Raw genomic sequence first — 13,081 nt, forward strand, 5'->3', positions numbered from 1 at the left:
CAGCTTTGATTTTTGCAGAGGTTACCAGTTGTTCATAATTAAGATGCACTGGTTCATGCTATTGGCAGCAAAGCACTATGGAAGAGTAGACAAAAACGTGGACTTTTGAGGCAGACCAGTCAGGTGTGAATCCTGGTTCTGCCATTTCCTGGGCAATTTCCTTCATTCGTTGGTGCTGATTTCCTCTTTTGTGCCATGGGATAACATGTTGACAATGTCTACGTCACAGGATTATTGGAAAGTTTAAGGATAAATCATAGATTTTTTTTAAGGATAAATGAGGTGGCAGAACATGCAATCCTCTTCATAGACTGCAGAGCGCATCTACCATTTCCTCTCCATCTCCACTCTCCTCCCTGCCCTACCTTGAGGGGCTTTGTACCCTGGAAGGCTGACCAGTGAGATGTACATCTTCCTCCTTTGCCCTCCTGCTTGCTTGCATTTGGCTAGTGGGGAGTCCTAGCAGGAGACAGATGGAGAAAGGAAAATGAGACTGCGTACATTTTCTTATCTCCTTCCTTTTAGGGAGACCTGAGGCTAGCTGTGTCCCAGAGAGCAACTTCCATTTTAAAGGCAGCCCACTCTGTGTGATGCTTTTTCTTAGGTATGGGCAACCCATCCCTCTTAGGGTGAAAACTTTGCTATTGCTAGTTCCAAGTACTGTGCCATCCTTTGTGGATTCCTCTACCCTACCAACATCTCCTTAAAGAGTCTCTTTGTTGAACCTGCTGTAAATGATCCTAATATAAGTATGCTGTCTGTTTATTCCTGGACCTTTAACTGATAGGTCATTCATACTGGTTAGTATAAAATAGATCTGCCCACATATGTATTATCTGAGAGAGGTTAGCATTTATAGGAGAAAAAATAAGAATGGGCTGGTGTTGCTTGCTATTTGATACTAACAGAAAAAGAAGGTAGTGATGATGGATGATGATAAATATATAATGATGATGATGAGATCCAAATACCTCCTATGAGCCAAGCATTCTCCTAGACAATCCTTTTTACTTCATTTATTTTGAAAACACATATGTGTATTATTGTCTTTCTTTTGCAGAACTGGAGAAAGTTCAGATAAATCAAATAATGTACCTAAAAGCTACATAGAATGCCAGTGGAAAGCTGAAATTCCAGTCTATACCTATCTGGTTCCAAAGTCTATACTCTTTTAGTGAGGCTAGGTGCCTCCTAGCTATACAGGGTGAGAAGAGCCATTCCATCAGCAGTCAGTTTTCAACTGAATCTCTTTACCTATTGAGATTTCTGTAAGTTCCAAATTCCCACAGGAAAGTATCTGCTAATGATGGTCTTTAAATGATTTCAAGGCAAATTTTTTAAAAACCTGGTTAATTCAGTAAAACTTATCAGGTCAAATCCATTATTTGTCTGATTTGACTGATGTGTTACCACTGAGTCACTAGCCTAGTAGGACAACTATTCCTTAGTTGTCCCTAAGGCTACTCATTAAATACTGGATGAATAAATAAATATTTTGAATAAATTTTTCTCTGATAATATGTAAGCTTCCCACAGCTGTTATCTAATTTTTTCCCCTAGTTATGTAATATTTTAAGTTTGTATTATTTCTATTCAATTCCTAAATTAAATGAGTAACATAATTCCACATTTTCTGGGACCTATAGGATGCTAATTTGTAAAGGTGATTCAGTTCCTGGAGGTGTACTAGCTGAGAACTTTCCATTTGTGGATCAGCTCCTCCCTTCAAATCCTACTCCTTTAGAAAAAATCCATACACACTCAGAGAAACAGTATTTATCTTAGCAACTCACATTTGATTGTGCATTTTTCTTTAATCTTCAGGCAAGCATGTCTATCAACCTTGGAAGTAGGCTTTGTCGGTTGTTTGCCTTTGAGTCCCCAAGTTGCATCTAGAGATATTCTTAGTCGCAGTGAACTTTATTTCTCTGTTTCTACCTCTGCTTTGCTGTTATGGGACCTCTAACCTCCCGCAAAGTGTCTTCGTTTTATTTTGAGAAGACTTGAGAGGGTGACTCACATATATTCCAAACAAGTATTTTCAGCCTTTAAAAAGGCTGTGTCCCTGCAGGCTTCTCTGTTTTCATTTTGTATGTTTTTTAAAAAATGATACATAGTTACTTTATTTTTCATCTTTTAAATGTATAATTCATACTACTTTGTACTTTAATATTTTTCAATCATTTTAGCAAAACCAGCTCCTTCAGACCTTCACCACTGTTACTCTTTTCCTAAAGTCTCTGATTCATGTTTTTTGAGAAGCTTAGAACAAACCCAAATGATAGAACTACATGCCACTGTTAACATCAGCCTACACCTACAACATTAGCCTAAACCTGCAATATCAGAGTTTTTGTGGTTTGACCAGGCCTTTTATCCTCTTTGCCTTACAGTAAGTTCTTTCCCTGAAAGCACTTCAGCCCACATGCAAATATACCCTGTAAATATGTAGGTTGTGTCCTGATGTAAAAGAATATCATAAATGAACACAATACGTACAGCTACTTGATTTGTTCTATCTTCAAAACTGAAAATGGAGAATCTCCATTGTAGTGTCTAGGAGAAAGCAAAGATTTGTTAGATAATGAGGATATCAATGTCATTCAAGTGGCAATTACTCTGGAATATTCCTTGAAATAACAGTTACTACTTAACAGTTATTGCTTATACTTTTTGTTCTCATCTTCTCAAGTATTCCTTACAACCACTTAGAACTAAAGGGGTAGAGAACTCACTAAATTTACTGAAGAGTTATTGGATTGGCTTTAAGGTACTATTGATTATTGTCAGTGAAACAAGAGGCAATGATGCAGTTGCTCAGAGGGCTCTTTTCTTCACATGTAGGTAAGATTCCTCCAGCAGTGGATCACCTTAGTGATCCCTTAGTGAAAAATTGTCGAGTCCCTAGCTGTCCCAATAAGAATCAACATATATACAATTCAGTTTGCATCGTCATTTTATACATGTAATTTTAGGTTATGGCTACCATATCGGTTTTTATTTTTTTATTATTTTTTATTTTTTTCAGCCACTAAAACTGTAGAGTTGAATATTTAATGGAAAACAGATGGTGCTTGAAATCTCTAACTTACATTTAACAAAAACTGTTTTGGAAATGTTGCTTGTGTATATGTTTTTATTGTTTTAAACACAGCACCGTTTTAGCCTGTTCCGATGAATTATTTAAGAATTACTGTCCCAGTCTAAGAGGGCATTTCAAAGTGCATGTGTTAATCATATACTTGATTAAACATTTCCTTCCTTTTCTTTTCAGCATTCCAGTTGGCTTTTGAGTGGATACTTGCAGTGAGAGCATTGACACTGGAAACACTAGTTCCCATTTTAATTACTTAAAACACCACGATGAAAAGAAATACCTGTGATTTGCTTTCTCGGAGCAAAAGTGTAAGTAACTTTTGTTTTCATTTGTTTTCTAAACATGTGTACATATAACATTTTAGTTTTGGTTTTGGATTTTAATACTGTGCTATCATGATTAGGCTTGTGGGAAACCTTTAGTTAACTTACAGTTCTCTGACTCTACACAGCTTATTAACAAACGAAGACTTGTTTGTCTATGTGGCCTGGTTAGCATTTGATGAAAATTCTTTCAACTAGTTTATATCTTACCATTCATTCATATAAGTCTACTAGCCTGATATTGAACACTCTAATTTTTGAGTGCATGCAGAAAATATATGATTAAAAATCAAAACATAGGGAATTTATATCTTGAATATGAAACCTTCTGGGCATGTCCAAAATCATAAATTAAACTTATGTCATTAGGTACTTCAACCAGTAACATTCTGAAAGTTCTTCCCTTCCATGAGCTTTCAACCCTGGCATATATATCTAATTACTTCTTTTAATCTTTTTTTTTTTTTTTTAATATTTTAAGGTGAACTTCCTCAGGGCTCTACTGAAGGTTAAACCTTATTTCCAATTACGTAGTGTTCTTAAGATACCACAGTCATGATACTTTTAAAATTTATATTAGCTCGTGGCAAAAAACAAATAGAGCAACTCAAAGAAAGCCACACAAGGCAAGGATGAAAGCGATTGTTAATTTCCATCAAGCAAGTGCTTAGAACACATCCCTTTGTTCATTTACCCATGGGGGTAGGCATCCAAACAGATGTAGTTGTGACGTAGGAATATTCATTTGAAGACATCAGGAAAACCACAAATGCAAACACATTTCTCGAGTATGAGAACACTTTGTGTTATAACCAGTGATTCTATTGTGATGGCCCAAGGTCATCTTTCATCCTTTCTATGGAGTTACCATCCAGCTTTTAAGGGTGAGGCATGAGTATGTGCAGATGTATAGTATGCCTAACTGTGTTTGTTAAAAAATGAGGATTTGCTGAGACATATGCCAATCCTTTGACTGAATACTATGTTTAATAACTAACCAAGTAAATTCAACAAACTCTGAGGGATTGTTCAAATTTGTGTTTTACTGGTTGGTATTTGGTTGTATGTATTATTGCATAAAAGAAGGGGCCTGGCTTTGAGCTTGGAAGTCCTTTTATCATCATACAGTCACTCACTGTAATAGGAGGTGATCTGCATACAAACTACCAAACTGCAAACACATCTTACTCTTACGGAGTTTTCTTATTATAAATTAAATATGAAATTAAATTATTCATATAATGTTTTCTTTTATTGAATTTCAGAGACATGTGATCTGAAAAAGATGTGTAAAGGCAAAAGGGAGAATATTTTGAATAATTACAAATGTGTCATTAAACATTTCCCTATTCTTGGAGGAAAACATTCTAAAAGCAAATGATTAACTGAGCCGTGACTTTAAGGAACTGAGACTACTTAATGATGCTAGGACATTTCCTATTTGTATTTGTTTAATGCAAAAAATTTTATCTTGGTGGAAACGGTTAAGTGTTCCAGATTAAGAGAACCTGAGTTGGCCTACGTTTGTTCAAGGTAAACAGTAGAACTCTCATTTCATTGCTCTGTAGCTTCACTGGCATAAAGAAAATGCTTCCACTTAATTAAATGATCCTAAGCAGAAGTTAATGTTTATCAGAAAAAAGAGCCAGACTTATTGCCTAGTTAGAAGTTGTCACTTTAGGGCTATAAAATTTTATTTTGCTCTGGTCTGAGCATGTCACCCTCCAATGCTTAACGTTTTTGCCATAATATAATCCAAAATTGTAGACTTAGAGGTAGATGTTTCCTGCTTTTGATGAAGAAAGTTTAAAGAATTAGTTCTCTTTAGAATCTGAGGATGTTTATCTTTGGTTTCAAAGAAAATGTTAGAAATGTAAAACAGTCTCTGTTCCTCCCTACATGCCTCTCTGTAGGTCTTGCATCTTTCATTGTGAAAATTTAAGGCATACAAAAGAGGTAGAAAAAAGATCATCCTTAAACGATCACCTTATTTAGTGAATTCCTCTCATGAGAGGGGTTCCAGTGTATCTTGGAAGACCATTTAGTCACTTTTCAACTCAAACAAATCAGGCATAAGATGGGTGGTTAAACTACGTGAGAGTTCTGTTTCCTACCAGTTATGAATTTCTATGATTCTATGCCATGTTGTGCTCATTCATAAGTTGAATTGAAGACCAGTTCCCAAATAAATAGAAAATCAAGGCATCCGGGCAAAGAGAGTATATTAATCAGCTTGGGCTACAATATACCGTAGACTACCAGGTAGCCTAAACAGAAATGTATTTTATCACAATTCTGCAGGCTGGGAAGTTCAAGATCAAAATGCCATCCAATTTTGTTCCTGGTAAGCGCTCTCTTCCTGGTTTACTCATGGCTTGCAGAAAGCTACTTTTTTCCTGGGTCCTCAAATGGCAGAGAGAGAAAGCAAGCTCTCTGCTGCTGCTTCTTTTAAGGTCACTAATCCCATCATCATGGCCCCACCTTCATGAATTCATCTAATCCTAATTACCTCCCAAAGACCCCACCTCCAAAAACAATCACAGTGGGGGTTAGGGCTTCAACATATGTATTTCAGGGGGACACAAACATTTGGTCCATAAGAGAGTTTGAATTTTTTTTTTTTTTGAGATGGAGTCTCGCTCTGTCACCCAGGCTGCAGTGCAGTGGTGAGATCTCAGCTCACTGCAAGCTCCGCCTCCCAGGTTCACACCATTCTCCTGCCTCAGCCTCCTGAGTACCTGGGACTACAGGCGCCCACCACCATTCCCAGATAATTTTTTTTTTGTATTTTTAGTAGAGACGGGGTTTTACTATATTAGCCAGGATGGTCTTGATCTCCTGACCTCGTGATCCACCCGCCTCGGCCTCCCAAAGTGTTGGGATTATAGGCATGAGCCACTGCACTAGAGTGCAATGCCGGGATCTCTGCTCATTGCAACCTCTGCCTCCCAAGGTCAAGCGATTCTCCTGTCTCAGCCTCCTGAGTAGCCGGGATTAGAGGCATATGCCACCACAACTAGCTAATTTTGTCTTTTTAGTAGAGACAGGGTTTCACCATGTTGGTCCGGCTGGTCTCAAACTCCTGACCTCAGGTGAATTGGATATTCTTAAGGCATGATTGATTTTTATAAGTCCCTGTCTTGTTTAAGCCCAAAGGGTAGTGACCAGTATACTAGAATCTGTATGTTCTCCCAATTTGATAACACTAAAAATGATCTGGTCAACATCTTTCTCTTCATTTCTTATTTTCTAAATTTTATGTTAGGGACATTCTTACCAATGATTTTTGAAGTCTGATAATCTCTTTCTAGACCTAGGAGCTAATTTTAATTTTACTGTAAATGATTTTCCCCTTTCTTCACTATACTTAGTTTGCTTATTTTATATTGTTCTTTCTTAACATCAAATCTAATGACACAGGTCTCTGAAGTATCTTATCCTATCAATGGATTGACCATCTAACTTTTCAGATGTTTATAAATTTCAGAACTATCTGAGTTACCCTTCTTCCCTCTGCTAATGTTTGCTTTCTTACTGGCTTTTAGCTAATCAGGGGAGGGAAGGAAAGGTACAGACAAGAGAACAGGGTATAAAAAATTTTTGTTGTAATTATATATTTTAAAATCAGGAGGTAAACGAAAATTTTTAGCATTTTTTTTTCTTTATAATATCTCTGTTATTCTCCAAACTCATGAAGTTTTATAAATCTTCTCATCTGGAGAATAAACTAGATAAATTTTAATTCTTATTCATTAATAAATTTTCTTGTGTATTAAATTCTAAACTTTCTTGTAGCCTTTTGCATTACATTCCCACTTTTCTAGTACACTGAATCATTTTCTTCCTACCAGTTTGAAGATATTCAAGATGTCATCTACTCACTTGGATTTGTTAATTTTCTTGATGAAATTGCCCTTTATTTGACTTAGGATTCTTATGGATGTTCTACATTTGGATAAATTTGTCACTCACCAGATGTCTTTAATTGATGTTAACTGTTCTTTTTTGATAGAATTGTTGTTCAGCGTTAATTCAAAACTGGAAGCAACTCCTTAGTGTTTGGAAGACATAGGGTATCTGTCACATTCTTTCCATAATGAATTTAAAGCCCACCTAAATAGGCTGTCAGTTTTGAGTCCAGGGGCTAGGAGCCCATCTGGTGAAATTTTTCACAGTAGGCTCCCTAGAATTGCTTATTTTCATGGAAGACTTTAAAAATATTGTACAAACTTTATAAACTAAAGTGATTTTATTCTTAAGAAAAGATATGTATTTTTTTCCATTTGTACCTTTACATTTCTGAGTTTTTAGAAGCAGTCACTCACCTAATGACCCAGGGTGAGTTATTTATGCCATTTTATCTGCATTTCAGTGTCCGCCTGGAGTGGGCAGCTGAAAAATAAATTTGGAAAAGATGATACATTTTGTTATGGCATTTCAGAGCTATATGCATTCATTTTTCCTCACAATTACCCCACAAGATAGAGTATTTTTTTTCTTGTATGGTTAACGTAAAAATAACAAATTCCTTTCTAGATGGGCCTCATTTCTCTATGATACTCAACCGCACCTAAGCTATGAGATTGACAAAGCTGTTGCAGCTTAGAATCCTAACAAAGTTAAGGATGTAGAAACTGATTTTTTCACTGGTATTCACTCAGTGGGGTCCAAAGAAGGTCAGAGGAGATGAGGTAAAAATCCTTTGTAAAGCACAAAATACAAAACAAAACCAAGCTCCTGCTTGTGTCTTTATTCACAACAAATTTATATGAGAAGTTGTAGTTTTAGAGATTTCACTCCTTTGATGCTTATAGCTGCCTTCCCACCTGTTCTCTTTCTTTACAAAGTTCTACAAGTATTTACTGAATGGCTACTGTGTGTTAGCCTCTGAGTATCCAATGTAAGATACATGTTCTGTCTCATAGAGCATAACTGATAACTAAATTTATAATTTTTATAATTTGCTGAAATTATTTCACTACTGTCTCCCTAACCCTGATCACCTAAATCTATCCCATTTTAATCTTTAATTCTTTGGAGGAAGACTGAAGTTCTGTATCTCTCTGAAGTCTCTATGTACTTGCATTTCATCACATTGTGGGCACCCTGTTTAGTAGGGATATTTTGAGCTGTGAATAATGTGCCATAATTGACAATTATGCTCATTGTTGCAGAAACATAGATTATTTCAGAGTGGGTAAAAAGAATTTTTCTCAGATAATCAACAGTAGTATAAGAATAGCCAAGAGCATAAATAAATGTGAGAATGACAGGAAAGGTCTGAAAGAATAGGGACTGATCAGCAACCATTTGCTTTAAATCAATCACATGTCACATGACTGTTTTAGTGGCCAAAGCCAGTCATTAAATTGTCATCTTGGAAAAAGCTCCACTGTTGTCTATATTGTGATGTGTTTGCTATTTCATTTTTGGACAATTTCAAGTTGAAGTTGAATTACAAATGATTATGTCCAGGAAATAATTGCATATATTGTACTTACCAGCGTAAACACCACAGATAAAAAAAAATGGAGAGAAATCTTGTTGCATTGACAATGAATATTAAAAAATTATTCTTACAGACAAAAAATATCTGTATAACAAAGTGAAATTTGAAAGAAAAGCATAATTGATGGAGTTTTATGTCAGTAGTATTTGCTCTAGAAAAATGTTTATAATGGCTGTTTATTTTTAACTGAAGGTAATTCTCTGTTTTAAAATTTTGTTTAGCTTTTTTTCACTATTGAAATGGCAAGTGTTTTGAAAGCTAAAAATCTGACTTCAAATAAAATTATTGATGTGTTTACATTGTTTCCCATGGTCAGCACTTTCAAGGGCAGAACTGGAATTGTCCCTGAATTATAGTTCTGGCTTTGCATCTGTGCATCTATGTCTTGGTAGAAGTAGGAGTAAGAAAACTATAAGTAATTAGATTTATTATCAAACACTTCCAATATCTAGCATAATTTTTTTCAAAGGTAAAATGAGAAAAACAGCATTGAAATCACATTACAAAATAAAGCAAACAAAAAATCCAAACCAAGCCATCAAGCAAAAATCATTTTTAAAATGCTATACAATAATCAATTGTGATCTATACTTCTACACCAAATCCTTTAAGTCTTAAAACTTTCCTAAATGGAATTAATCCATCAATAAGCAGGTAACAACTTTACTTTTATTGTTGAAAAATGTCAGTCTTGTCAGTTCACAAGTTTCCCTAACTTGTGCAAATTAAAAGCCATAATAGCAAGGCCAAGAATTGTTCGTTGGTATATAGTTAGAGCCACCCTGACCCTGCTTTCTAGTTCTTTCTATTACCCAGGATATGCCATATGCCACACACATGGGGGTAGGGATACAGCCCCACTTATAGCACAAGAACTGGGAATAAGACATTTAACTTATAACTCTTTTATGGTCATATTCCCCTCCCACTGCCATTCTTCCTACTCAGGTAGTCTGGACTTCTGTTTTGGCAATATTGCTTCTGTAGTAAGGATTTGACTGTACTTGCAGCCCTCAACATCCTGAATTTAATCCAATCTACAATATTTGTTAAGCCCTCCCAACTATTTGACCAAACTAGGACAGTTACATCCCATGGAACTGTATACCAAATGGTACCTCAGCAGTTCAGAGAGTTAACACACCACCAGTTCACTTCCAGGTTGGGCTTTAAGATTTGCAGAGAATCTTGCTTATGAAATCATATTGGCTAAATGTATTAAAATTACTAAAAACAAATGATAACACCACAGTAACACAACAAAAACAATCCTTTCTATAAATTAACTTAAAACAAGAAACAACACGCTTTAAATGTCATCATCTCTGCTTATTGTATGCCCTTAAATATATTATTAAATGTCCAACTTTTATTTTTCTAGAAGAGACCATTACATAGCATTGATTTGCTAGCAGGGTTCTATTTGAACATACCAAAAGAGACCTAGATTTTGCGCAGAAACAATAGTCCCAAAATAAACAAGGGATTGGAGGAAAAGATGAGAGATGTCCAGCATGTCTGCATATAAGGGCTGAAAAAGTCAAAGATTCTAGTGTTGTTTTTTTTTTTTTTTCTTTGCAAATGCTCATGCAGGGATTCAGAACATGCATTCCTTACCAAAAGAAAAGGAAATAATTGGCAAGTAGTCAAAGAAGTCCATATCCTTGAGTGGATAGTATTGTTATCTATTCGGAAAGCATTTACATGTTTTGATTTCCTGAAACAATGCTGAAAACTGTCCTAATGCAGGAAGGGAGAATTGAAAACAACAACCATAAAATGCAATTAGATGTTAGTAAAAGTGACTCAGAATAGATGTAAGTTAAAACTTTCTAACACTATGTTCAATAGGAGTGGTGAGAGAGGGCATCCCTGTCTTGTGCCAGTTTTCAAAGGGAATGCTTCCAGTTTTTGCCCATTCAGTATGATACTGGCTGTGGGTTTGTCATAAATAGCTCTTATTATTTTGAGATACATTCCATCAATACCAAATTTATTGAGAGTTTTTAGCATGAAGGGCTGTTGAATTTTGTCAAAGGCCTTTTCTGCATCTATTGAGATAATCATGTGGTTTTTGTCTTTGGTTCTGTTTATATGCTGGATTACGTTTATTGATTTGTGTATGTTGAACCAGCCTTGCATCCCAGGGATGAAGCCCACTTGATCATGGTGGATAAGCTTTTTGATGTGCTGTTGGATTCGGTTTGCTACTATTTTATTGAGGATTTCTGCATCGATGTTCATCAGGGATATTGGTCTAAAATTCTCTTTTTTTGTTGTGTCTGTGCCAGGCTTTGGTATCAGGATGATGTTGGCCTCATACAATGAGTTAGGGAGGATTCCCTCTTTTTCTATTGATTGGAATAGTTTCAGAAGGAATGGTACCAGCTCATCATCACTGGCCATCAGAGAAATGCAAATCAAAACCACAATGAGATACCATCTCACACCAGTTAGAATGGCAATCATTAAAAAGTCAGGAAACAACAGATGCTGGAGAGGATGTGGAGAAATAGGAAGACTTTTACACTGTTGGTGGGATTGTAAACTAGTTCAACCATTATGGAAAACAGTTTGGCGATTCCTCAAGGATCTAGAACTAGAAATACCTTTTGACCCAGTCATCCCATTACTGGGTATATACCCAAAGGATTATAAGTCATGCTGCTATAAAGACACATGCACATGTATGTTTACTGCGGCACTATTCACAATAGCAAAGACTTGGAATCAACCCAAATGTCCATCTATGACAGACTGGATTAAGAAAATGTGGCACATATATACCATGGAATACTATGCAGCCATAAAAAAGGATGAGTTCGTGTCCTTTGTAGGGACATGGATGCAGCTGGAAACCCTCATTCTCAGGAAACTATCACAAGAACAGAAAACCAAACACCACATGTTCTCACTCATAGGTGGGAACTGAACAATGAGATCACTTGAACTTGGGAAAGGGAACATCACACACTGGGGCCTATTATGGTGGGGGGGAGGGATTGCATTGGGACTTATACCTGATGTAAATGATGAGTTGATGGGTGCTGACGAGTTGATGGGTGCAGCACACCAATGTGGCACAAGTATACATATGTAACAAACCTGCACGTTGTGTACATGTACCCTAGAACTTAAAGTATAAAAAACAAACAAACAAACAAACAAAAAACTTTCTGACAGGGTTTTCTAGCATTAGTACAGTATTTTTTGAGGAAATTATAAAATGGTCTTATATCAAGATCTTTTAACAATCTGATGAAGTATTTATGGTTCTTTAAATTTGTATTGTTAATATCATACTCTGAATTATAAAAAATTTAAAATGTTTATAATCTTTAACTTCTCACTATTATATTTATAAATGTGTATATAATTTGTGCATATGTAGATATTCATGAGGAATATTAACATATATGTTAATTGGCACCTGCTCATTTAAAACTAAAGTTGTATACTTTCATTACAGTAATACACATCATTCATTAAATTATCTTGTGGGTTAGTTTTACAAATTCTTACTGTTACATGACTTTGGGTGAATGACCTCACTGGTTTCTGTATCACCCATGTGTAACATGAGGGGAGTAGATTAAATAAATGAAAAGATTTATTTCAACTCCAAGGCTATGACAATGTATTTCCAAGATTGTGTACTTCTTAGAACAGGCTCAATAATAATTTTTCACATTATGAACCTTGCAGTCAAAGAATAGGTTCTTCTTAACCTAACAAATGACTATCCTTTCCACTCAAAGTATAAACAGGATCCTGATTCATAAATTGAGTTCATCAAATCTCTGCCAAGTATGCAAAATCACTGCCTCTGTTTGTTGGACATTTTTTGCCTCTAAGAACTGATGGAATCGAAAATAACCTCATTTTACTGGGACCTCAGATAATTAATTATTTAAATTTTTTGCTACTTTAAACATTAATTTTCTTACTTTACCCATACATGTTGCTGATAGAAGCTGTAACATTTTGAATGGTTGTGCTTTGAAGAAATCTGAATCCTTTTGCTTTATATTCCAATGACAGCCGCTTTGACCAGCGACCAGCTCTCTTCTGATAACTACCATTTTGACCCTCGCAGTTCACCTGTGGTCGCACCAAGCCTGTCTGTTTTTCCATTAACAGAGACCTCTGAAC

General features: G+C 35.8%; 1 protein-coding gene across 6 annotated transcripts in view; it reads left to right on the top strand.

The window, feature by feature from the left end:
• PDE4D (phosphodiesterase 4D) overlaps window positions 1-13,081 on the top strand; it is a 1,590,976-nt gene that overhangs the window by 368,977 nt on the left and 1,208,918 nt on the right. For all 6 annotated transcript variants that reach the window (XM_050794364.1, XM_050794365.1, XM_050794362.1 and 3 more), the window contains one exon: window positions 3,275-3,405. In XM_050794364.1, coding sequence (XP_050650321.1) covers window positions 3,364-3,405 — 42 coding nt within the window. In that variant the 5' untranslated portion in view covers window positions 3,275-3,363. The remainder of the gene's footprint in view (window positions 1-3,274; window positions 3,406-13,081) is intronic.

The sequence above is a fragment of the Macaca thibetana genome, chromosome 6 (genome assembly GCF_024542745.1).
Source record: "Macaca thibetana thibetana isolate TM-01 chromosome 6, ASM2454274v1, whole genome shotgun sequence".
In the NCBI taxonomy this organism is placed as follows: Eukaryota; Metazoa; Chordata; class Mammalia; order Primates; family Cercopithecidae; genus Macaca; species Macaca thibetana.